The sequence below is a fragment of the Mobula birostris genome, chromosome 4 (assembly GCF_030028105.1).
Source record: "Mobula birostris isolate sMobBir1 chromosome 4, sMobBir1.hap1, whole genome shotgun sequence".
Lineage (NCBI taxonomy): Eukaryota > Metazoa > Chordata > Chondrichthyes > Myliobatiformes > Myliobatidae > Mobula > Mobula birostris.
Genome location: NC_092373.1, coordinates 184,816,968 through 184,844,660, shown reverse-complemented (window position 1 = coordinate 184,844,660; position 27,693 = coordinate 184,816,968). Strand labels below are relative to the sequence as shown.

Genomic DNA, 27,693 nt, shown 5'->3' with positions numbered 1-27,693 from the left:
ACAATTATGTTTTTATCCTGCATTCATTGCTAATATGTTAATTATCCCCAGCACAGTAGAGCAACACACAGTATATCAGGCATCATCAATGGAGGGAAATGGATAGTCTACAAGTTCCATTGTGTGGTGTCTTTTGAAAATCTTGATTAAGCTGCCTCCACTGGTTCCCTCTTAATCAATACTTCAAAAAATTGCAATTAAAATTGCCAAATCAAAATAAAGTAACTACATTTGCTAGAAATCTAAACTAAAAGCATTGAAAATGGTGAAAGTACTCGACAGTGTACATCAGTGGAAAGAGATACAGAGTTAACATTTAATGTCAAATACACTTCAGAAGTCTGAGTAACTTGTTAAATCTGCTGTCCTTTTTATAAAGTTGAGTTCACTCTGTTTGAATTTAGGAAAAATCAAGTTCAAACGTTTAGACAACAGTTGATAGCAGACTAACAGTCTGCTCTTTCCTATTTTCTCTTGTCTTTCTTCTTGAAGACCAACACTACATTCTAATCTCCTAGCACTGGGAATAGAACATAGAACACCGAACACCTACAGCATACTACAGGCCCTTCGGCCCACAATGCTGTGCTGAACATGTAATTACCTTTGAAATTACCTAGGATTACCCATTCTTTTTTTTTGGCGTGTGCCTGCTTGCGTGCGAGTCTGTGCGTGTGCATGCGTGCGTCCGTGATGTCTTTTTCATGGCTTTTTACAAGGCGCGGAGCGAGAGAGAGAGAGAGAGAGAGACTGTGTGTGGCGCGCCAATCCTCACACAGACGTTTTTGTAGTATTTTTCCCTTTATTTTAAAAGGTCGAGTTGCGATCTCGACACTCTACCCAGTATGGATGGAAAGTGTACTCGGGAGTGGACCCGACTGGTTTTGATCTGGGGAACCTCTGCTCCCAGGTCCGGTGCCAATGTCATTGCGCCCAGCTGGCCCAGCCTTCTGTTTTTCTAAGCTCTGTGTACCTATCCAGGAGTCTCTCAAAAGATCCTGTTGTATCCGCCTCCAATACTGTTGCCAGCATCCCATTCCATGCACTCACCACTCGCTGCATTAAAAAAAAACTTACTCCTGACATATCCTGTGTACCTACTTCCAAGCACCTTAAAACTGTGCCCTCTCGTATTAGCCATTTCAGCCCTGGGAAAAAGTCTCTGACTATCCACAAGTGCATAATCTACACTTGCAGTTTAGAGAGATTGAGATTAGGCTAGCTATTAGGTTAATGATTAAATTCATTTTAATTCCTTTAATTTCTCTGACAATTTTAAAAAAAACTTTGTTCTTCTCTATAATACTTGTTTTCAATTTTTGATCCATTTATTTTATGTTGTACATTGAAGGCAAACAGAATATTCATTAAGGGAGCAACCTTTTCTTATTCCTTAATTCTACTCCCTCTTCCTATACTATTCTTTGCCTCTTATATATTTGTAGCAAATGCACAAGCAATTTCTGCAGACAAGATAAATCAACCTGCTGATGGACTATTTGTCCCACTCCCATCAGGGAGGAAGCTATCTAGCATCCACGTTCACAGCACCAGACTCAAAAGCGGTTACTTCCTCCAAGCAGTAAGGCTGATCAACACCTCCACCCAGCAACCTACCTCTCCACACCCCCAACTAGCAATATTTTACTTTCTTTTCAGTCACCTTATGTACAGGCACTTTACGGACATACAATATACCTATTTATATAAGCTAACTTGCATATTTATATTTATTGTGTTCTTTATCTTGTGTTTTATTTTATGCTGCATTGGATCTGGAGTTACAATTACTTTGTTCCCCTTTACACTTGTGTACTGGAAATGACATTAAACAATCTTGAATTATGATATTTAACCAGAATGGAAGCATGGTCACATTGATCCTTATAGACTGGAAGAAGATGACAACGTGTGGATACAACTTTAATATTTGTTGACATGACTAATTGTTTTTGATGCACCATAGAAAGCATCCTATCCTGTGCATCGCAGCGTGATATGGCAGCTGCTCGCCTCATAGCTGTAAGAAACAGAGAGAGTTGTGGACAAAACTCTGCATATCATGGAAGCAGGACTCCCCTCCGTGGACTCTGTCTACATTTCTAGCTGCCTTGATTAAACAGCTAGTGTAGTTAAAGATCCAACCCACCCCATACATTCTGTCTCCGTTCCCTTTGGGCAGAAGCTACAAAAGCCTGGAAGCACATGCCCATTGCTCTAGGACAGCTTCTATTCTGCTGTTCTGAGAAAGACTATTGAGTGGACCATAAGACAGACTCTTAAACCTCACAGACTATCTCACTATGACCTTACATCGTACTGTCTACCTCCACAGCACTTTATCTGGACTGTAACACTTTATTCTGCACTCTTTTAGTGTTTTCACTCGTACTTCCTCAGCACTGTTGCAGTGAATTGATTTGTATGGACACTATGCAAGATAAGTTTTTCACTTTATCTCAGTACAGATGACAATAATAAACTATATTAGTTACACTTGGGAAGGAACCAGAGCACCAGATCAGAAATAGGAGGGATGCAGAGGAAGGTAGCACAATGACCATATAGTCTGTACGAGCAAAGTAGTAGATGCAATGAGATGGACAGGTTCAAGTGTTTATTGTAATGCTAGGAGAATTAGGAGTCAAGTTGATGAACTTAGATCAGTACATGGATGTTGTGGCCATTACAGAGACTTAATTGAGAGAGGGCTAGGACTGGATACTTAATGTTCTAGGGTTTCAGTATCCTTTTAAAGATAGAGATGGAGGAAATGCCAGGATGGGGATTTGGTGCTGGTGGGGGAGTTGCACTGTTAATCGGGGACAGTGTCACAGCTGCTCTGAGAGTGGACATAATGTGGGGCTTATCACGTGAGTTGTGGGTAGATCTCGAAAATGCAGGGTGGTGGGGAAAGTTGCATTATTAATCAGCGACAATATCACAGCTCCACTCAAAAAGGGGATATAATGGATGGGTCATTCACTGTGTGTACCTGGGTAGAATTCAAAAAATAAGAAATGTGCAATCACTCTGGGATTATGCTACAGACCCCACCAATAGCCACTGAGACATTGGGAACAGATATGCAGGTAAATTAGGGAAGGGTGTAAAAACAATGGGTTAATGTCATGGGTGTCTTCAACTTTCCCAGTACAGATGGGCATAATTTTTAGGTGTATACAAGATGCTTCTTAAATTGCAATGTAGCTAGTCCAAAGAGAGGCGATGCCAATACTGGACCAGGTGTTGGGAAATGAATCTGGCCAGGTGACTGATCTTTCAATTGGAAAACATTGAGGGAACAGTGGTCATAACTCAAGCTTCATAATGGCTATGAATAAGGATAAGCGTGAACTTTATGGGAGAGTATTAAATTAGGGCAACACAGATTGCAAGAGTATTAAGCAGCATGTAGGGATAATTAATTGGGAGCTTCCTTTTTTATGCAAGTCTAAATCTGATGTGTATAGGGTATTTAAAGAGGGCATGGTGAGAAGGGAATAAATTCAGATGAGATGTGAATGGCAAGTTTTTCTTTTACACAGAGTGGTGAGTACCTGGACTGTGCTGCTGTGGGTATAGGTAAATGCAAGAGAGATATTTAAGATATTTAGGCACGTGAATGTGCAGAGAGAATGGAGGATTATGGATTTGTGTAAGCAGAAGGGTTAGGCATTTAATACTAAATTAGTTTGGTACTACATGGTAGGCTGAAGGAAGAACCTTTTCATGTGCTGTTCCTTTACTGCATGTTTGTTATCCATTATTTTTAGTACTATTTTCCGAATTCCCTTTTTTATTTATCAGCTTTTATACTTGAACATTTATTTCCCAAACTTGGTTATAATGTTATCAATTCTCTGTAATGGATCAAAGATCAAACACATTTATTTCTTTGCACCATTAAGTATTCAGTGTACTTTTTTCTTTTAACTTTTTATCTCACTTCCTCGATGTAATCTTTCTCATTGATACATATAGTTAATGTCAATGTTCCTTCCTGTTGCACTCTGGGTTATTATTACCCCAATTGTTACTTGTTTTGTGGCCTTGACTTTTCTCAGTCTGAAGCTCTGATGTATGCAGGCAAAGATGAAGCAATAGCGCTCCCTGCTGACCTTGAAGAAAACTGCCTATAAACATCTCTTGAGGCTTGAAGGATGCTTTTCCCAAGCTTGTTGCTTTCAGGAAAGCTCTTGGCGTCCAGCCAAGGTTATCAAGCTGGCTGTGTATTCAGCTGCATAAAACAATCTGGAGACAACAAACCAGGAAAAAAGGCACAATTTTAAATTAACATTTTTAAGCATTATATGAAGTGTTGAAGAGCAGAATATACCAGGTTAAAGTTTTTTAACAAACAGGTTTTGGAAATTATTTGAAAATATTTTATATGTAAACATTTTGAAGGAAATTCAAGCAATAGTTCTAATGAAGGATCTTCAATCAAAGTCAATGTTCATTTTATTATCGTATTCACAAATGCATACGTATGTACAGATAAAATGAAAAATGTATTTGCAGCAGCATCATAGGTACATAACTTCATATAAGCAGCATTTACCAGAAAAGCAAGAGTTGAATGTAAATTATGCACAATTTTTGCAAGAAAGAACGTAATTATAACAGAAAAAAACGAAGTCCATTTTAGTGCAAACTGCTCATAGTGTTGCCAAACTGTAGTGATATCAGTTTTACAAATGGTTGAAGGGAAGTAGCTATTCTTGAACCTGGTAATGTGGAACTTAAGGCTTCTGCACCTCCTGTCTGCAAAAAGATGGCATGATCTGCTGGTGGGGATCTTTGGCGATATTGCCTTCTTGAGACAGCACATCCTGTAGATTTTACTGATGGTGAGGAGGGAATGTACCCATGATGTGTTGGGTGCAATCCACTATTCTCAGTCTGATAGGCTACTGAAATAATGCTTGCTCTGGTGAGTGTTTCCAACATTTTCTATTTATACAAGTATCAAGTTTATTGGTAATTCAGCTATACACATGTGACTCTCGCTTTGGCTAACGGCTTAATATAGGGGGTCATAGCCCCCAGCCCGGCCAAACTTTAAGAAATCTTGTGTAACGCTCAGGGCTATCGGCTCGTGTTTATCTAGGGGAAACCCAGTCCGCCCATCAAACCATGTCTCATGGTTGCGTAGTTGATGTGTAATGCCACCTGGTACAAACTCACACATCAAATATCAGACAGCACACAATGTATGATTTACAGATTACACTATAAATCTTACTGGAACTATGTGATTAATAGAGATACAATATAAAAGGGAAAGTAAAAGACGCCAAACTTACGAGAGTTCAACCACTTTGTGCACAACCGTTGGGAGTTCAATTAACGGGGTCCTCTTTCCACCATCCGATCCCCTCCAACCCTCTCGACTCGCTGCCTGGGACCAAGCATGATGGTCAACCAGAGTGTGTCCAGCACGTTCTTCCTCTTCGGTTCTTCTCCCGAAAAACCTGCCAAACCACATGGTTCCCAACCATATGAGGCAGAATATCACCCACAAAAAGAATAACATGGACACTCATTGGTTCGTTCTCTCTCTTATCAATAATATAACTGAAACCAGCAGGGAGAGAGAGAACTCCTTACATTGCAGTTATTATTACAGAAAAACCATTTTATATAACATACAAAGAAGCCATTTTAGACACCTGATCAGCCAGTGTAACCAAGACCCAGTTACACTCGTTTGGGTGGATGGTGCATGATTTGTCCCGTTACAAATCAGTACCCCAAAATAACAAACAGTACACAATATGCGATTAAACCACTAAGCTTTGTAATTCTTACTTTGACTATATGGTTAGTAAAGAAAACGATAAAAAGAAGGGCCCAATCTTATGAAACAGTCTATTACGCAAAGTTGGAGCTCACTGATAAGCCGATCGTCCACCATCAACCTCCTCCGATCGTCGCTGCCCTTCGGACCCTCGCTCCAAGTCCATCCTGTCTGGCAATCTACGAACACTCTCCATTCGCATCTTCTCTTCTCATCTCTCGCCAGCAAAAGACCATGAAAATTTCTCTTCTGGACTCACGAGAGAATAACAGCATTCCAAACCCCATTATCTCTAGTCGTAACCCAAACATTGTTGCTACAGAGAAGCCATTACATTATCAGTGAAACCCTGCAGCATGTTACACACATGCAGAGAGCTAAATGAAGCAGCATTCCTCTGGGGCCAAGGTGTAAAATGCAGTGCATCCAATCACACACAGCACATATAGCTGCCATAGTCACTTACAGATTGATGGTGCATGGGATGTTGTCCTGGAGCCACGTTTCTACAAGAAGAAGCATGTAGCATTTCCTTTAGATTTCTAGCAATATAGTTTTCAATTTCAATATGTGAAAATAAAATGAGTTTCTTCAGACCATATTTTTAAAACTTATTCTGATTTAGAATTAATATAGAAGAAAAAATAATAAATTACAGTATACATATATTGAATAGATTAAAATTCATGCAAAACAAAGGAATAATATATATTTAAAAAGTGAGGTAGTGTTCATGAGTTCAATGTGGGGAAGAAGCTGAGGGTGTAGCTTTGTCTTGCCATCTCGGTAAAGCAGACAGTATAATCAAGGATCTTATTCACTTCAGGCATTCTGTCTTCTCCCCATTTCCATTGGATAGAGGATACTAAAGTCTGAAAGCATAGTGTCAGGGTCAAGGACAGCTTCAATCCCACTATAGTAAGTTTATTAAATTATTCCCTAGTATAATAAGATGGAAGCACAAGGAAATCTGCAGACGCTGGAAATTCAAGCAACACACACAAAATGCTGGTGGAATGCAGCAGGCCAGACAGCATCCATAGGAAGAAGCACAGTCGACGTTTCAGGCCAAGACCCTTCATCAGGAGTGGGCAGCCACAGAACAAAGAAATCCGATAGATCCAATTGACCTGCACCTGGACCATAGCCCTCCCATCCTCGTACATCTTCTTCAGCTCTTTATCTCTTCCACCTATCCTCTCCCAGCCTTTTATTTTATCCCCCTCCCTTCGACACCCACCCACCTTCCCCCTCACTTGGTTTCACGATCACCTGCCAATTTGTACTCCTTCCCTCTCCCCACTTTCTTATTCTGGCTGCTGCCCACTCCTGATGCAGGGACTTGGCCCAAAACGTCGACTGTGCTTCTTCCTATGGATGCTGTCTGGCCTGTTGCGTTCCACCAGCATTTTGTGTGGGTGTTGCTATAATAAGATGGACTTGTTATTTGTACCTTATTATTTACTTGCACTGCACCTTCCCTGTAGCTGTTACATTTTATTCTGCATTATTATTCAGAATCAGATTTAATAATACCAGCATATGTGTTGAAATTTGGTAACTTTATGGCAGTAGTAAAGTTACCAAATAAATAAATAAATAAATAAATGAATTGAATGAGGAAAACAGAGTTACTTTAAGGATGTGTGTGTGTCAAGTTGGATTTCTGTTCTTCTTTGAACATGTGCAGCTTCCCCACTTGAAAGAGATTGAATGCGTCTACCCAAAGGTTCTTTAACTAGATTCCATTCAATGACCAAACGACTTTTCCTTTTTCCTCCTCTTATTTTTCGCAAGTGTGGCAATTTGATAGTTCCATTAGTTCCATCAACCATTAGACATTAGACATTAGTCACTAGTCACTAGTCATGAGACATAAGACACTCCACTAGTCATTAGGTGAAAAAATTGGCTATCTCTCCGGACTTTGTAGATGGATTCCGACCTGCACTTCTCCGCTCCCTAATAGACTGTTATGTTTTCAAACTGTGTGACCCTTACCGAAAGTTCCCGAGCTCTTGTTAAACCTCGCGTCATTTCCCAGAAGCGCCTGCGTGCAATGATCCCCGTGACATGAAGCTAGCGCTGATCCAAAATGCAGTGATAGCAGTGCTCTTTTCCATGAAACAGTCTCTCAAGTTACTTAAAGTTCAGCGTCTTACCGCAGATTCCAACACTGCTCCCGGACTGCCGCTGTGATGCTGCTGGGTCCCCCCAGTGTTCCAGGCAGAAGCAGCACTTAGGCTGCGGGTTCCATCCGGTCTATCAGTGGATTCTTGTTATTACTTTAAAATTTTATTTCCTTTGGCCTCTAGGTCCCAGTACTTTCTAGAAACTGTAGTTTGACTTGACTGTGTGTGTGTGTGTATAATCTATTAAATAGTTACGATAAGTAGTGCAGAAAACAGAAATTAAAAAGGTAGTGAGGTAGTGTTCATGGTTTCAATGTCAATATAGAAATCAGATGGTAGAGGGGAAGAAGCTGTACCTCCTTTACAGTAACAGTGTGTAGGGGACATGTCCTGGATGGTGTGCATACTTAATGATGGACTACACCTTCCTGAGGCACCGCTTCTTTGGAAGTTGGTACCCTTGATAGAGCTGATAATTTTACAAGTTTCTCAGATATCTGTCTCAGGAGCCAACGCCAGAACATCTTTCAAGAGGATGACCAATTACAAGGCAGTAGGCCCCGATTCGAGTACCTGGAAGGCACTAAAAGCCTGTGCCAACCAACTGGCTGGAGTGTTTTAAAGATATTTTCAACCTCTCACTGTTGCAGTAGGTTGTTCCCATATCCTACAAAAAGGCATCAATCATACGAAGATGAGCAGGATGAGCTGCATCAATGACTGTTGCCCAGTAGCACTCACACCTATTGTGATGAAGTGCCTTGAAAGGTTGGTCATGGTTGTAGTTGCTCCTGCCTGAGCAAGGATGTGGACACACTGTATTTTGTCTACCACTAGCAATCTCACTAGCTCTCCTCGGCCTTCAACCACCTGGACAATAGCAATGCCTACATCAAATGCTGTTTATTGATCATAGCTCAGTGTTCAACATAATTATCCCCTCAGTACTAATCTACAGACTTAAGAACCTGAGCCTCTGCACCTTTGTCTGTAACTAAATCCTTGATTTCCTCATTCGGAGACCACAGTCAGTGCTGATCGGAAATAAAATCTTCTCGCTGATAGTCAACACCAACGCACCTCAATGATCTATGTTGTACTTTCTCTACACTCAGGACTGTGTGGCTAGGCCCAGTGCTTTTGCTATCTATAAATTTGCTGATGACATAACTGTTGTTGACAGAATCTCAGTGATGGCGAGGGAGCATATGAGAGTCAGATATATTGGCTGGTTGAGTTGTATCGTAACAACAACCTTGCACTCAATGTTAGTAAGATCAAGGAATTGATTGTGGACTTTACAAAGAGGAAATCTGGAGAGCACACAGCAGTTCTCATTGAGGGGTCAGCAGTGGAAAGAGTGAGTAGCTTCAAGTTCCTTGGTCGTCGTCTTATTGTGTCCATGGATAGTCTGTACATGGCCCAGCCAGAAATGGACACATTTTTGCGCCTTGTTGTTGAATTCAGCAAGATCTGCAACAGTACAGGGTTCCTCTATGGGCATTGCAGGAGATGTTGAATAGTTTGTGGCTCAGTTCCACATTTGTAAGTTGTCGGGCTGGTTGTATATCCCCATTTGCTTAGTGACATCATTGAATGACCTACACCAGTCCTAAGTCTGTGAAGGGCCATGGTAGAAGCATTCATGTCGCGGCCCTGTTTCAACCAATTCTACCATCAGCACGCACAGCAAGTTCCTTGGTATCAACATTTTTGAAGATCTGTCCTGGGTTCAATATATTTTTAGATTATGAGAACACTCAGTCCTCTTTTATTGTCATTTAGAAATGCATACGTGCATTAAGAAATGATACAATGTTTCTCCGGAGTGATATCTCAGAAAACAGGACAAACCAAAGACTAGCACTGACAGAACCACATAATTATAACATATAGTTACAGCAGTGCAAAGTAATACTATAATTTGATGAAGAACAAACCATGGGCACGATAAATAAAGTCTCAAAAGTCCCCAAGTGGATCGACTCCCGAGTCCCCGATAGCAGGCGGCAAAAGGGAGAAACTCCCTGCCATAAACCTCCAGGCACTGTCAACTTGCCAATGCCTTGGAAGCAGCCAACCACAGCTGACACTGAGTCCATCAGTCCGAAAACTTTGAGCTTCCGACCAGCCTCTCCGATACAGCCTCCCGAACGCCATCCTCTGCCGAGCACCTTCAACCTCTCCCCAGCCGCTGAAACAAGGAAAGCCGAGGATTTTGGGGCCTTCTGCTCCGGAGATTCCGGTTACCACACAGTAGCAGCGGCAGTAAAGCAGGCATTTCAGAAGTTTTCCAGCTGTTCCTCCGTACTCTCACGTCCGTCTCCATCAAATCAGAATTGTGTACAGTCCCCTACTTGACAGATAACAGACATCACCACCGAAGTGGCCACACGCGCCGCCATCTTTTCCGCCTCCTCTTGATGTAATTATGAAGAAGGCTATATTTCATTAGGAAATTGAGAAGATTTGTATGTCACTGAGAACTCCAGCAAATTTCTACAGATCTACCGTGGAGAACATTCTGACTGGTTGTTTCACTGTCTGGTTTAGAGGCACCAGTGTACAGGATTGGAAAAAGCTGCAGAGGTTTGTTAACTCAGCCACTTCCAGCACAGGCATTAGCCTCCTCAGCATCGATGACATCTTCAAAATGTGATGCCTCTAGAAAGTGGCAATCCATCTTGAGTTACCCTCAGGACATACAGGACATCCATAGCCTACATCCCCTCCTCGCCCTGCATGTACCATCCACACCTCCACATACCAACTGCTATTGTCCCGAACTTTACCTCCCCTAGCCCCCATCTTCCACCAACTCCCCAGTCACCATGGACTCACCTTCACTACTGAACAGGTGAGAAGGGCTCTGGGGAAACTCAGACATGGCAAAGCATCGGGACCGGATGGTGTGAACCCCAAGGTCTTGAAGGAGCGTGCTGAGCAGCTGTGTGGAGTTCTCCAGTGCATTTCCAATCTGTGTCTCATCCTGGAAAGGGTCCCTTCTATGTGGAAAATATCATGTGTGGTCCCAGCACCCAACAGCACCCAAGAAGGACGACGTGAAAGTCTTGAATGACTCCTGTCCGTGGCCTTGATCTCTCTCATCATGAAAACCCTAGAGAGGCTGGTCTTGGCTCATCTGCAGCCCCTGGTCAGATCAACCCTCAATCCCTTGCAATTTGCCTACTAGGAGCACATTGGAGTCAATGATGCTGTAACCTACCTTTTGAACAGAGTCTACTACCATTTGGATAAGCAAGGCAGCACTGTGAGGATCATGTTTTTTGATTTCTCAGGTGCCTTCAATACCATACAGTCCTTATGGAGGTAAAAGCTCCATTCACTGCAGGTTGGTACTTCCAGTGTAACCTGGATAACGGACACCTGGTTGGCAGACCACAGTGTGGCTTCAGAGCTGCACGTCAGACATGGCGTTAAGCAACACTGCTTCCCCACAGGGTACTGTATTGGCTCCCTTCCTGTTTACCCTGCATAACTTGGACTTTAGATACAACACTTGGTCATATCATCTGCAGAAATTCTCTGATGACTCAGCAATAGTAGTGTTTATAAAGGGGGAACAGGAGGATGAATACAGGGCCCTGGTGGAGGACTTTTCATTGACGGGGCAAGTGAAGTTATCCCCTTTTGTTCAGGAGCCTGATGGTTGAACCTGTTCCTGAACCTGCTGGTCTTGAGGGCCCTGTACATTTTTCCTGATGGCAGCAGCAAGAAGAGAGCATGATCTGGGTTGTGGGTGTCCCTGATGATGGATGCTGCTTTCCTGCAACAACACTTCATGTAGATGTGCACAATGGTGGAGGGGGCTTTAACTGCAATGGACTGGGCCATAGCCTCTACTTTTTGTAGAATTTTCTATGCAAGGGCATTGGTGTTTCCATATCAGGCTGTGGTGCAACCAATCAATAATACTCTTCCCCCACACATCTGTAGAAGTTTGTCAAGGTTTTAGATGTCATGCTGAATTTTCACAAATTCCTAAGGAAGTAGAGGTGCTGCCGTGCTTTCTTCATAATTGTTCTTACAGGCTTGGCCCAGGACAGGTCCTCTGAAATGATAACTCCAAGGAATGTAAAGTTGCTGAACCTCTCCACCTCTGATCCTCTAATGAAGACTGGCTTATGGACCCTTGGTTTCCTCTTCCATGAATAATCAGCTCCTTGGTGATGCTGACATTGAGTAAGAGGTTTTTGTAATGGCACCGGTCAGCCAGATTTTAAAACTCCCTCCTTTCTGCTGATTTGTTCCCACTTTTGATTCACCCTACGACAATGGTGTCGTCAGCAAACTTAAATATGGCATTGGAGCTGTGTTATCTACACAGTCATAAATGAGTAGATCAGGGGACTAAACACACAGCCTTGTGATATGCTTGTGCTGATGATTATGGAGGAGAAGGTGTTACCAATCCTAATTGGGGTCTGCAAGTGAGGAAATTTTGGATCCAGTTGCACAAGGAGGTATTGAGACCAAGGTCTTGAAGCTTATTGATTAGTTTTGAGGAGATGATACTTGCAGTGCTACAATGGCAAGGTGCAGCATCATCTGCATTTAATACTGAAGAGGTTTGGCTAATGGCTTCTGGTAAAACTTAACTCATAAAGGTTAACATACTAAGAAATTCAACTTAAGGTTAACAAATTATGAACGTACATGCAAGATATAATAGCTTTAAATAGACGAGGTTGATAGGTCTTATCGCTGCCACATGGTAAGTTTCCCATGTGCACTAAACATATTGCTGCTAGATAACTGGCCTGTTTCGACAGACCTTCCACATTAGCATACAAAATAGTCTGCACATGGAATGAAGTTAGTCACACTGAAAATGGACACCCACAATATGTACAGGTCTTTAAAGGCAAGTCAGCATGACACTTTCTGAATAATTTCAGTTCTTAACTGCTTAAAATAAATTGCATTTGGTCTCTGAAATTAGTCATGTACTGTATTTTTTTCTAACTTGCTGCTTTGTTTAGTTACGACATTTTTACAATAAATCTTCCAGAGAAGTTACTATTTTGATTCCAGTTTATTGTGTTAACTCACGTTACAAGTGTCTACAAGCTCTGATGATGTCACTTTTTATAATTTCAGATATCATCATCAAAATCTTTTATGGATCCCAAATGAAGTAATCCTGAAAGGTAGGTGTTTGTAGCTATTACGGTATTAAATTAGGAAAAAGGGAAAATAATGTCAACCTGATGTGTTGAAGTATATGTTGTGCAGTGTTGAATGGAATATGGGAGAAAATTATGCTTTTTTTTCTCGTACATCAACATTTAAAATTTGGGCAATGTGTGTAAAATTCTGTGCCATTTTTTGCAGTTTTTGAATGTTGAGGGTGTTAATGTAAAACAAAGAAAGCTGAGTTGTATGGTAGAAGAGCAAATTTGGCTGTTTTTGTATGTTATTTGCTAATTTTTGCTGATGTAACACAGCTTATCACAGTCAGAAATTTAAAAGGTTAGCGAAGTTCTACTGTGTTATGACTGGCCTGTGTAAATGGAATAATGTTTGGAGGCTATGATTTTAATTAAAAAGTCATCTTGAAGTTATTTTTTTATTTTTATCTCAATGAAAGCAGCATATAATTTTCACAAATGGTTGGTAAACTTTGAGCAATAATTGTAAAAAGTGACATCGTCAGAGCTTATAGTCATTTGCAATATGAGTTAACAAAATAAACTAGGAGCTAAAGTGGAATCTAAATAGTAATTGACTGCAAATTGGTAAACATTATGGTAGTAATGAAAAAGAATAAGGTTGAACCTAGTATTGAAGTATTGGGGGGGTAGGGCTGAATGCTCTTCCAAGAAAAAAAATGGTGGTAAGATTAGAGAACCTTGGTTAACAAAGGAAACTGAGAGGTTGATCTTGAAGAAGGAAGCATATATCAGATTATGGAAATTGTTATTGATTGAGTTCCTTGCGGTTTTTAGGGGACATAGGAAAGATGTTAAGAAGGTAGATGGGATGCTAAAGGTAGTAGTGGAGAGTTGTTTTTCTAAAACCTGTGCTATATCACAGGGATCAGCAGTTAGATTTTCTTGTTTTTATGTATACTGTGTGTGTGTGTATGTTCAAAATAAGTTCAGAATTTTTTTTATTAATATATGTCACCATATACCACCCTGTGGCTCATTTCCTTGTAAGCGTACTCAGCAAATCTGTAGAATAGTAACTATAACAGGATCAATGAAAGATCAGCCAGAGTGCAAAAGAGAACAAAATTGTGCAAATACAAATATAAATAATGAGAACATGAGATAATGAGATAAGAGTCCACATGAGATAATGAGATAATTGGTTGTGGATATATTTCAGTGATGGGACAAGTGAGTGTACCTTTTTATTCAAGAGCTTGACGGTTGAGGGGTAGTAACTGTTCTTGAACGTGGTGGTGCAAGTTCCTGAGCCACTTCTACTTCTTTCTGATTGCAGCAGTGAGAAGGGAGCATGAGCTGGATGATTGAGATCTCTGATGAGTGCTGCTTTCCTATGAAAGCATCTCATCTAGATATGCTCAGTGTTTGGGAGGGTTTTACCTGTGATGTGCTGGGCTGAATTACTACCTTTTGTAGGATTTTCTGTTTGAAGGCATTTGTGTTTCCATACTAAGCTGTGATGTACCCAGTGAATATACTCTCCACCACACGTCTATAGAAGCTTGTCAACATATTAGATGCCATGTCGAATCTCCACAGACTCCCAAGAAAGTAGAGACGTTGCAGTGCTTTCTTTGCAACATCCTCCACCTCTGATCCTCTGATGAGGAACTGACTCATGGACCTCTGGTTTCCCTCTTCTGAAGACTACAATTTTGGTCTTGCTGATATTGAGTGAGAGGTTGTTGTTATGACACCACTCACTCAGCCAAATTTCCAATCTCCTGTCTCCTTCGACAAAAGCTATTTGGAGTCAGGTGTTCCAATCAATAAGATGAGATTGGAGGTGTGGGCTGTAGAAGTGCCCTGCCTGAAAAAAAGACACACAAAGTCAAGTTACTGACAGAACCTGCTCTTCTCAAGAAAGGTCTATTTATGTGCACCATGACTCGATCAAAACAACTTTCAGAAGATCTTAGAAGAATAATTGTAGAGATGCATGAAGCAGGAAAAGGCTACAAAAGCATTTCTAAAGACCTGAGTGTTCATCAGTCCATAGTAAGAGAAATTGTTTACAAATGGAGGAAACTCAGTACTGTTGCAACTCTCCCTAGGAGAGGGCATCCTGCAAAGATCTCACCAAAAGCACAGTGTGCAATGCTGAAGGAGGTGAAAAAGAACCAAGGGTAACAGCAAAAGTCCTGCAGAAATCTTTAGAACTTGCTAAGGTCTCTGTTCAAGTGTCCACTACAAGAAAAACACTAAACAAGAAGTTGTTCATGGAAGGACACCATGGAGGAGACTACTATTCTCCAAAAAAACTACTTCACATCTCAAGTTTGCAGAAGACCATCTGGATGTTCTATAATGCTTCTGAGACAATGTTCTGTGGACAGATGAGATGGAAGTTGAATTTTTTTTTTGGCAGAAATGCACATTGCTCTGTTTGGAGGAAGAAGGGCATTGCACACCAAAACCTCATCCTAGCTGTGAAGCATGGTGAAAGGAGGTTTGGGGCTGCTTTACTGCCTCAGGGCCTGGACAATTTGCAATCATTGAAGGAACAATGAATTCAAAATTGTATCAAGACTGTTTACAGGAGAACATCAGGGTAGCAGTCCGTCACCTGAAGCTTAATAGAAGTTGGATAATGCAACAAGGCAATGATCCGAAAGACGAGTAAATCAGCAAGAGGATGGTTTAAAAAGAAGAAAATTCATGTTTTGGAATGGCTGAGTCAAAGTTTTGTCAATCTTATAGAAATGTTGTGGAAGGACCTGAAACAAGCAGTTCATACAAGGAAGCCCACCAACATCCCAGAGTTGGAGGAGTTTTGTGAAGAGGAATGGCTTAAAATTCTCCAAACCAATGTGCAGGACTGATCAATAGGTCTGGAAATGTTTGGTTGAAATTATTTTGCTGTATGAGTGTAGGGGGGGAGGGGAGGGTCACACCAGTTATTGAATGCAAAGGTTCACATATGTTTTATAGCAAATATGTGTAAAATTGGATCATTTTTCTCATAAATAAAAGAAAAAGTATAATTTTTTTTTGTGTTATTTATTTAATTGTGTTCTCTTTATCTAGTTTGAGGATTTACGTGAAGATCACATTTTAGGTCATATTTATGCAGAAATAGAGAAACTTCTGCAGGGTTCACAGACTTTCGAGCACCACTGTTTAATATTGTTTTAGAACTGTTATTCCTGAAGCACTTGTTAGCTTTGGAAGATGCTTGCTTACAGAATGTCATCTTTAAAGAAAATACTGGTTTGCTCTTGTCTTACCATTTGATTATACACCAGTGGCCACTTTATGAGGTACACTAGTACACCTCCTCGTGAATGGAAATATCTAATCAGCCAATCATCTGGCAGCAACTCAGTGCATAAAATCATGCAGACATGGTCAAGAAGTTCATATGTTTAGACCAACCATCAGAATGTGAAGAAATGTGACCTAAGTGACTTTGACCATGGAAGGATGATCGCTGATGCCAGATGGCAAAGTTTGAGTATCTCAGAAACTACTGATCACCTGGGATTTTCATGCACAACAGTTTCTAGAGGTTACAGAGAATGGTATGAAAAACAAAATTAAAAAATTAGTGAGTGGCAGTTCCGTTGACAAAAATGCCTTGTTAATGCCTTGTTTCTTCTGAATGCTTTGGTTCAAGCTGACAAGGTAACTATAACTCAAATAACCATGCATTACAACAGTGGTGTGCAAAAAAACATCTTTGAGTGCACAACAAATTAAACTTTGAAGTGGATGGGCTACAGCAGCTGAAGACCTGACCAGGTTCCACTTCTATATCTAATAATGTGGCCACAGAGTAAATATCCACAACAATTATATGCTGAAATAATTTCAAGTGCTTAAAGTGATTTACAGTACCATTTTTGGTTTAGTTTTGCACATTAATTAGCTAAATAGTTGCAAGCAGTTGGGATTTTTTGAAACAGCGAAATTCTACAGGGTTCACAAAATTTCTACCACCATTGTATATGAAGGTCAGATCATATTTTATGGGTAATTAATTCAGAAAAAAAGAAGTAAATGCAAAGGGTTCACAGACTTTTTCTTGCAACCCTATGACATCCTATACAACCGTGAGGTTAATTTTCTTGCAAGCATTCAACGTTAGTACAAGTATACACAATTGAATCACTGAAAGACTGCCCCAGACAGGATGGACAAACAATCCATGTGCAAAAGACAACAAATTGCAAATACAAATTTAAAAAATGCTACTAATAATAGTAATAATAAATAAGCAATAAATAATGAGAACATGAGATGAAGAGTCCTTGAAAGTGAGTCTATAGGTTGTGGGAACAGTTCAGTGATGGGGCAAGTGAAGTTGATGTTTCAATGCAGGCGCAGCTTAAGAATGCATGCTCAGACCACCACTCTTTTCTCTCTGTACTTCTGACTGTGTGTCCAAGCACAGTTCAAACAGCATATACAAATTCATCAATGATACCATTATTGGTAGAATCTCAAATGATGGTGAGATTTCCAGGAGTGAGAAAGATCCTCTGGTTGATTAATGTCATAACAACCACCTCACGCTCAATGTCAGCATGATCAAAGAAGTGATTGTGGACTTAAGCAAGGAGCAGCTGAGAGAACAAGCACTATTTCTCATTAAGGGGTTAATGTTGCTCAGCCCATGAGCAGCTTCAGGTTCCTGAGTATCACATTTTAGAGGGACTATCCTGGGCCCAACACATTGATGCAATCATAAAGAAGATATGCCAGTGACTCTACTTTGTTGGGAGCTTGAGGAGATTTGGTATGCCACCAAAGATTTGCAAATTGCTATAGATGTATGGCTGAGCGCATTCTGACTGATTGTAACACTGTCTGGTATGGAGGCTCCAACAGATAGAACCATTTGATATTACTTAGTCAATTTCACTCACTCTGTGTTAGCAATTCATGAGCCAATCTACGTACTTAAATGTTGAGAGTACCTGCCTTCTCCACCTTGTCAGGTAGCATGCTCCCTCTGCCATCCGATTCTTAAATGGACATTGAACCCATCAACACTCCTCACTTTTTTATTATTTCTGTTTTTGCACTACTTTTAATTTAACAATTTAACATACATATGCACTTACTGTAATACAGCGGTCCCCAACCACCGGGCTGCAAGGCAGCGCTACTGGGCCGAGAGGAAACAATATGATTTGGTGATAGGAGTCAGCTGCACCTTTCCTCATTCCCTGTCATGGCCACTGTTGAGCTTGAACGCACGCGAAATCATGACCCGCGCGCCATCCATGTCAGCGCGGGAAGGAGATCAACTCCTCGAGCTTACAAGTGATGGTGGGCTGAAAAGTATGTTTGACATAACATCTCTGCTGGTGTTCTGGATCAAATTCAAGGCTAAATATCCTGAGATAACCACGAAATACTGAAAACGTTGCTTCCACTTCCAACATATCTCTGCAATGAATGCAATGAAAACTAGATTGCGGAATAGACTGGACATAAGGAACCCCCTTCGAGTATGGCTGTCTCCCATCACCCCTCGATGGCACCGTCTTGTTGTAGGGAAACAAGCCCAGGGCTCCCACTGATTCAGCGATATTGGTGTGTTGCTATGATTTTATATGTTCATACGGGGAAAATATGTGCTGTGTGTTTAATATCCAAACGTTACTTAAAATGTTATGATGCTATTGACTTATAAATGACTTATATAACCATATAACAATTACAGCACGGAAACAGGCCATCTCTGCCCTTCTAGTCTGTGCCGAACGCTACTCTCACCTAATCCCACCGACCTGCACTCAGCCCATAACCTCCATTCCTTTCCTGTCCATATACCTATCCAATTTTTCTGTAAATGATAATATCGAACCTGTCTCTACCACTTCTACTGGAAGTTCATTCAACACTTACTTCAAGCTCCCCTGTCCTTCCTTGATAATTGACTTATCACTATATTCATGCGAGGAAAATATGCGTTGTGTGTTTAATATTAAATTTGTTAGATAAACCCTTTAGAAATGAAATTGGGTGTATTAGCCACTTATCATCTACATTCCGGTCGTGATTACCCCCCCCCCCCCCACACACCCCCACGCGAACAGAATCGCCAAAAACAATTTGTAGAAAAAAATCGGCACGTACACGCATACATATTTGACTGCTACTCTTGTCCGTTGGCAACCCTACCCCCTGGGTCAGCCGGTCCGCAAGAATATTGTCAATAATAAACCGGTCCACGTTGCAAAAAAGATTGGGGACCCCTGCTGTAATAGATTTACTTATTTATTTTTTCTATATTACGTATTGTATTGTACTGCTGCTGCTGCTAAGTTAACAAATTTTACGACATATGCTTGTGATATTAAACCAGATTCTGATTCCATTGCCTGTCAGAGTGGAAAATACTCTTTATAAGCAATATTCTGCTCTTCTGTCCCTGAAATTTGCCTACTCATGAACTCTACCTTGCTATTCCTGTTTTGCACTAATTTTTTATGTCTTATACTATATTGCTGCCACAAAAAAACAAATTTTATGACACACGTCAATGATAATGAACCTGATCCTGGTTCTCATTCCTACCATTTCCTTATTTAGTACTTAATCTGATGTTTCAGCCCACTTAACCTCTTCATATTATCTATATATGTGAGTCTTCTTGCAGCTTGCTTTTGTAATTCTGATTCATAAACCTACTTGCATTTCTCCCTTTTTACATTCTGCTGAAGGGTTACGGGTCTAAAATACTAACTTTCTTTTTCCACAGAAGCTGTCTGACTTGCCAAGTTTTTCCAGGTTTTAATTTTGATTTTCAAATTTCGGGTTCAGCTGTTCTGTGCTCTTATGGCGGGGGTTGGGGGGAGCTTTGCGATACAGTATAGAAATATCATCTGTTTTCAAGCTTTGTGTCAGTCTACTGTAATGGACTTTTGAATTAAGTAGTGTACAGTATCTGCAGTGACACTATTTCTGTGTGTTCTACATTAATATTGCTTTGTGTATGTATCCCTACTGGAATTGGATTCCCTGACGATTACCATCCAACTGTTTCAGAATCAGAATACGGTTTAATATCAATGGCATATGTCGTGAAATTTGTTGTTGTGCAGAAGCAGTACATTGCAATATGTAAAATAAGTTTAAATTACAATAAGAAATTCATATAATAAACAAGTAGTGCAAAAATAGAAGAAGGGAAATAGTGAGATAGTGTTCATGGGTTTATTGTCCATTCAGAAATCTGATGGCGGAGTGGAAGAAGCTGTTCCTGAAACGCTGAGTGTGTGTCTTCTGGCTCCTGTACTTCCTCCTTGATGGTGGCAATGAGAAGAGGTTGTGTCCTGTCCAGAGGAGATCTTAATGGATAATGGATGCCACCATTTTGAAGCATCGCCTTTTGAAGGTGTCCTCAATGCTGGAGAGGCTAGCTGGCTGAGTTATAGCTTTCTGCATTTTTTTCCAATCCTCTGCAGTGGCCCTCCCATACTCGAGAGTGATACAACCTGTTAGGATGCTTTCCACAGTATGCCTGTAGGAATTTCCAAGAGTCTTAAGTCTCCACAAACTCCTTATGAAATATAGCCACTGTTGTGCTTTCTTTGCAATTGCATCAATATGTTTGGCCCAGAATAGATCTTCAAAGATGAAAGATTTGGCACCCCAGAACTTGAAACTGCTCATCCTTTTTACTGCTGATCCCTCGATGAAGACTGGTATGTATTCCCCTGACTCCACCTTCCTACAGTCCACAATCAAATCCTTGGTTTACCTGATGTTGAGTGCGCCATTGTTGCAACACCAATCAACCAGCTGATCCAGTGAGCTTGTATCTGCTGTTGAGCTATTGTGTTGATAATTGAATTGCAGCGAGTCCAGGGTTTTGCTTAGGTAGGAATTGATTCTGGCCATGACCAACCTCTCAAAGCATTTCATCACAGTAGATATGAGTATAGCTGGGCTATAATTGTTCAGGCTGCTCACCCTACTCTTCTTGGACACTAATATGATTGCTGCCCTTTTCACTTAATTGTGAATTGTTATCCAGCCTAGAGGGATTTCCAGGTTTTGTATCCTGTTGAAAGCCAGAAGCCACATAAGCATCCTTTGCAGGTGATGCATTTGGCTGTGTTCTCAGGAGCTGGAAAAAGATTTCTCTGCAAATTGTGCTTCCTAAATTGACTGCAGTCAGACTCTATCGGCAAGGCAAAAAATTCCAATCTGAGGAAGAAAATTCTGATTTATGATTGGGCTGAATAATTACAATTGTATTAGTATTTGCAAAAAAAAAATAAGAGGAAAGCAGGAGAAATTAATGAAATAGTTGTTTCAAAGTTATTTCAGACCTGCAGCTTCTAGAGTTTTTAACATTTCATTGTATCATTGGCTTTTGTAACATTTTCTATAGCTGCATGTATTGAGTCCAGTTTTGCTGGACAGCTAGCTTAGCTGCATGAATGTTCATGAACACTGGGATTGGCATGTACTTTCGTTTTCCTCTGCTATTGCACAGTACAGTCGGCCCTCCTTATCCGCGAGTTCTGCATGTGCGAATTCAACCAACCGCGAATCGAGAAAACCTGGAAGTGCTCTTTCCAGCACTTGTTATTCGAGCATGTACAGACTTTTTTTTCTTGTCATTATTCCCTGAATAATGCAGTATAACAACTATTTTACATAGCATTTACATGGTATTAGGTATTATAAGCAAGCTAGAGATGATTTAAAGTATACGGGAGGATGTGCAACACTCATAAAAGGTGCTGGTGAACGCAGCAGGCCAGGCAGGGAGGATGTGTGTAGGTTATTGTGGATCGAGATCAAACAAAAAACGTTAAGTTCTCTTACTAAGTAAGTCAGAACAGGTACATCCGATATTATTTAGTGTCAGTTAGTCAAACGTTTGTCTTAGTATATACTATATATTTTACCTTTCTATGCATATAAAACACTTAAGAAATGTATGTTTCAGCACCGGGTCAGGAACGGAAGTTCCCGAGTTCGATCCAGTGACAGACCGCTCCTGAGCGCACTCTCCATCCCTGCCAGGTTGATGTGGAGGATCTAAAACCCAAAACCCCAAAACCAACTAATTCAACCAATGCGTTGCTTAGTAATAATTGTAGTTTTCAGCAGGGCAGGACCTTTCTCACTTTATCCTTTAAAATTGTTCTGATCGTTGACCGACTGTAGCCTAACACTTTTCCAATGACTGGCGTTTCACCTCTTTCTGATCGCTTTATTATTTCCACTTTATTTTCAATCATGATCGTGATTATTTTCGTGAACAGAAACACTGTGGATTCAGAGCTCCGCCACCGGGTCCTAATGTCCACTGCACTGAAACAGGTTAAACAAGGTCCAGGGTTCCGCTGGGTCCTAAGGTCCACCGCATTTAGACAGGTTGAATAAGGGACTTTAGCATCCGCGTTTTTGGTATCTGCGAGGGGTCCCGGAACTAATCCCTCGTGGATAAGAAGGGCTGACTGTATCTAGGAGCACCATTGGGAAATTTGATGATCAGAGTGATCTTGGGGTACAAGTCTATCGCACCTTCATTGTGGCAATGCAATCAATTGGATTGGTAGATGCATAGCATGCTTACCTTCATTAGTTGGAGCACTGAGTGTAAAAGTCAGGAAGTCATGTTGCAGCTGTATAAAACTTTGGTTAGGCTCCATTTAAAGTATTGTGTGTAAATCTGGGCACTGCATTACAGGAAGGATGTGGAGGCTTTGGAGAGGGCGCAGAAGATGGAACCTATTGAAAGTATATATAAATTATAAAAGGCGTATACTTAGTAGACAATCAGATTCTTTCTCCCAGGGTCGTATAATATAGGTTTAAGGTGAGATGGGTTATATTTAAAGGAGATTTATAAGTTTCTGTTTTTACACAGAGACATGCCTGAAATGTGATGCCAGGAAATGGTCTAAGCAAAGCGTTAGTGACATTAAGAGGCATCTCAACAGGTGTCTGAATGGGCAGAGAAAGGCAAATAGAATTAATTTGGATTGGCATCATGTTCGGCACAGCCACAGGATTATTTCTATGCTGCACTGTTCTAGATACTTGAAATGAGGAAACATTTGCTGTCTGTTTTTCTTAACCTCGAATGGCAAAGCTAAGAACAGGCAATTGATATTTGTGATGCTTTTTTTAACCAATTAAAAAAAATTGACATATACTGAAATAAAGTCTTTTAAGGGTCTACCATTTATTACTTAAGTATTTGGTGTTATTACTTTAATGGATCTTGCGTTCCATTGGAAATAGAGTTTCAAGCATATTTTTTCTCTTCTGGCCACTCAGCTATAGATAATTATGTTTTTCTTAATTCCTTGTAACATTTAGGTGATGGAGCCTATGCTGACTCTCATAGCAATCCCATTCCACTGCTTTCTTCGTAAACTCTCTTCTCACACATGCTCATTTACTGCCTTCATTCTCCAATCAGCCACTGCAACAGGGGGCAATTGATAGCACCTAGTGAAGGGATGTGGAACAAAATCTGGCCACAGGGAAAATGTGCAGTACACTATATTGTACTTGTATAATAAGTCAATCTGTCCATTTACCTTTTAGTTATGTAAATTATTCTTGAAGTACCTATCGAATTTCCGTATAAAGGTATAGGTTGTGTTTGAATGTCTCTTACGGACAGCAAGTTTAAAAATGTTTTTCCCCAAATCCCCATGATCTAATTGCCTAAAATTTGAAATCCATGTTCCTTGTTTCTTGAACTGATGCTGCTTATTTGAAAAATAATTTGTAAAATGCCTGATCTAGACCATTTATTTGGTTCTATCAAATCTTCTCCCAACCTCCTTTGTTTCAAGGAAAACAAATCCACCATCTCCTTTCTAACCTTGTTGTTGAAATTGCCAAATTTCTGGAGCCATTCTCGTAGGTCTTGGCTGCACCATTAACACTTCTGCATCAGTGTCATGACCAGAATTGGAAACAAAACCAGAAAATGCATGCCAGATTGCATTTGTGGAGTAAGAAATGAAGTTAATGTTAATGGATAGTAATCCTTCATCAAAGGAGATGTTGTTAAGGACCTGAAATTTTACTGTTTCCCTTTTAACTGCATTTTGAGCTCCAGGTTTGATGAGCTACGTACATTTATCAAGTTTAATTAAAATGTACTGAAAACTTACGTATGGTCTCAAAATTATGTGGGAAATTGGAAAGTGCAGAAAATGCTATTTAAAAAAAAAATCAAGTCAAACTGCATTTGTGAAAGAAAAACAAACATTGTTAGAACCTTCAGCCTGAATCATTGACTATTTCTCTTCCACAAATCTGGCCTGATTTGCTGATTGTTTGCTGCATTTTCTATTCACTTTTGAGCTTTACCATCATTTGCATTTTTTTTCATGAGTTGTGCAAGAAAGAGTACCAGCACCTCTACTTTCTCAGGAGGCTAAAGAAATTTGGTGTGTTCCCTTGACACTTACCAATTTTTATCAAAACACCATAAGAAACATCCTGTGTAGATACATCACTACTCTAGCAACTGTTCTGCTTGACACTGCAAGAAACTGCAGAAATGTGCTCACAGCTCGGCATCCCCTTTTGGGATCAGCCTACACTTGCTGTAGCCAACGTAATTAAATAATCCACCACCCTGGGCATTCTCTTTTTTTACCCCTCCAATAGGGCAGAAGATTTAAAAGAGAGCCTGAAAGCAAGTACCACCAACCTCAAAGAGCTTTGAGACTATTGAAGGATCCCCTAGTACGATAAGATGCACTCTTGACCTCACGCCTACCTTGCTATGGCCTTGCACCATACTGTTCACCTGCTTTGCACTTTCTTTGCAACTGTAACACTTTACTGTGCAATCTGTTACTTGGCCTTGTAATACCTCAATGCACTGATCCATGGATCAGCCAAGAATTTTGAGGAACCTAGAAGAGCGACTGCTGAAAAGAAGATGCAGGAAGGATCCTACTACCCAAGTACCACATCCCAGCTGTTCCCTTGTCCCCACTGCTCCAGAGTCTGCAGATCCAGAATTGGTCTCCACAGTCACCGACGATTGTTCTGTCACTCCTGAGGACTCTTAGCAAACAACCAGCCATCATCACCTAAATGCACTTTTTTTAATACAGTCATTGTTTTAGGAACTGCAGTTCATTTATGGAGTTCAGATAAAGGGCAGTAAATTGTTTCTAAGCAAAACTTAAAACAAAGTCAAGGTTCAAACGTACTACAGGTCGACCTTCACTAATCAGACTACCTGTAATCCAGTTTCTTTGATAATCCGACACTGATTATGCTTAATGTGATCCTTCTGTAATTCGGCATTTCACTAATCCGGCACTCCTCAGGTCCCAGTGGTGCCAGATTAGTGAAGGTCGACCTATACAAGCAAAATAAATGGAGATATGAAGAATGAATACCAAGTGTATTTAGCAAGTTCGCAATAAATACGTTCTTGGTTATTGCACTCCTTTGCTAAGTCATTGCTGTGGAATTGGATAATAATTTTGTTAGGATATTCCTTGCTATACTCCTGTAACTGACTACTGTATTCATTGTCTGAATTTTAAGAGATATCTCAAACTTAAAGTATGTGTGATGTTAAGTTTAATACAGTTGAGATATTGCAAAATGCATCTATACTAGAATTATCTTCTTTCACTTTTATTTCCAGCATTACCATGGATATCTGGTTTCTGCTTTTGCTGCTGATTTGCAGTTGTCCTGTATGTCCTAATGAACAAAACACAACAGGTAAGTAATTGGAGGTCATTGGTATCTGAAGCAGACACTGCATTATAATCCCATGTGCTGCTTGGTTTATGGTCATTGAGTAAAACCATGTTTTAGATTAATTTCCAGTATAAAAACTTTGAATTATAAAATATTATATGATTCAGTAGTTTTGAGTATGAATAACAAAAAGTCAAATCTCTTATCATAGTTAAAATGAATTGCGCCACAGTCTACACCAAAGATAAAAAGAAAATTAAGTATTTCAAATTGATAAATCTACAAACATTAAAGCAGTTGTACTTCTGCTTGGATATTAAATTCAACCTGTGCAGATGGTATGTAAATTTAAGTTGCGAATTGGACATTTCTGAATGTGATGAATCTAAAATGAATTTTGCATTGTTAATGGACAAAGTTTAGTAATGTGTGATATGAAAGATGTTTTTCTATGTAATACTTTCCCTTTTTATTTTTTTTTTAACTTAGCAGCTTCATTCATATAAAAGGTGATTTATTTACTGCATGCCCTTAGCCGGTTTCAGTTTTTGATCTGCTTTTTACTTTTAGTTTCTCCTTCTGCCACCACCATCATCACCTCAAGCTTAATAAATTCAACTATGCAACTAGAAAATTCAACAACCCAGGGTACCCCCAACCCAGGATCAGCAAATATGACTGGAGATGATTCACAAATGTTTAATACCACAGATGCTACCAGTGTGAATTCTTCTATAGCTACAGCTGAAGCAACAAATAAACCATTGCAGGAAGTGACTCCAAACATTACAAATTCTAATGCTACTGCCAGTCCATCCATAACAGCAAGTGGAAAATCCAATGGGTCATCGGCCGAAACGTCAGCAGTTCCCACATCAGGTAGAGCAAGCTGCTTCATGCCATTTTGTTCAGTTTTACTTTTGCTTGAAAGTAAATCCTGCTGTGATTGTGTTGTGCTGGAACAAAAAAAAAACTGAATTTGTTGCATTGATTTATTAAAGAATGCATTTCTTTGTGATGTGTGGGGGAAAATGTATTAATCATAAAATTTTAATCATCAACCACATTTTGCAAAGAAGGTGCATGGGTTTCATTTATCCCACATTAACCTTTTACTGTGCATGAAATGTGTTTCTTGCATTTGTGTTACATGTATTGTGTTTGAAGTAGGGGAGGAAATTGCCTCACTGACTACTGCGTACCGTCGTCCTTTTTCTTCTTCTCTGATCCATCCATGTCTTCCATAATATGAAAGTGGCAAGTTAGCTGCTCTTTAGCTTCAGGTCTTGCTTTGCCAAAGAGAAAACAAGTTCCATCCTTAAATTGTGAAGCAATTATTCTGGGATTTGACTCCACCGGAATGTTCAAAATACTACCATTTGCATTCTGAAAGGGGTCTTGAGCAAATAATGCCTTAATTTGCATATTTTAGTGTGTCGGGTGAAAATTTTAATTTCTTTGGAGCTATAAAATGAGTAAAACACGATAAATATTCTTTTAAAACATCCTGAATGGTCTGTATTCAACCTATAATTAATTGAAATGATGATGTCAGGGGATTGTATATCTTACATTTCAGTGTGTAGCCATTGTTAAAGAAAATAAAGGCTCCACATTTATATCGGGGATCACTGAATAACTAGTTGGCTTGATTAGTGCAAATACTGGCTTGTTATGCTGTTTAATTACCAAAGCTATTAATTTATGGTGATTGAGTGATTTTGTTTTATTGTAAATTATTAAGTTAATAATGAATTTTGAAAAACATGTTAGTGATATAAACCCAATTGATTATCAAAGGAACCTGCCTTGATAAGGCGGGTTTAATATACTTGACCTCAGTCTAGAATAGATGGTTATCTCCAGTTTTTTCAGAGACATTTTGATTCCAGGCTGT

At 40.0% G+C, this 27,693-nt stretch overlaps 1 protein-coding gene across 2 annotated transcripts in view; it reads left to right on the top strand.

Annotated features, from left to right (window-relative positions):
- Positions 1-27,693, top strand: part of LOC140196836 (receptor-type tyrosine-protein phosphatase alpha) — a 202,387-nt gene that overhangs the window by 61,662 nt on the left and 113,032 nt on the right. For both annotated transcript variants that reach the window (XM_072256682.1, XM_072256681.1), the window contains exons 2-4: positions 13,057-13,106; positions 25,738-25,817; positions 26,367-26,675. In XM_072256682.1, coding sequence (XP_072112783.1) covers positions 25,745-25,817; positions 26,367-26,675 — 382 coding nt within the window. In that variant the 5' untranslated portion in view covers positions 13,057-13,106; positions 25,738-25,744. The remainder of the gene's footprint in view (positions 1-13,056; positions 13,107-25,737; positions 25,818-26,366; positions 26,676-27,693) is intronic.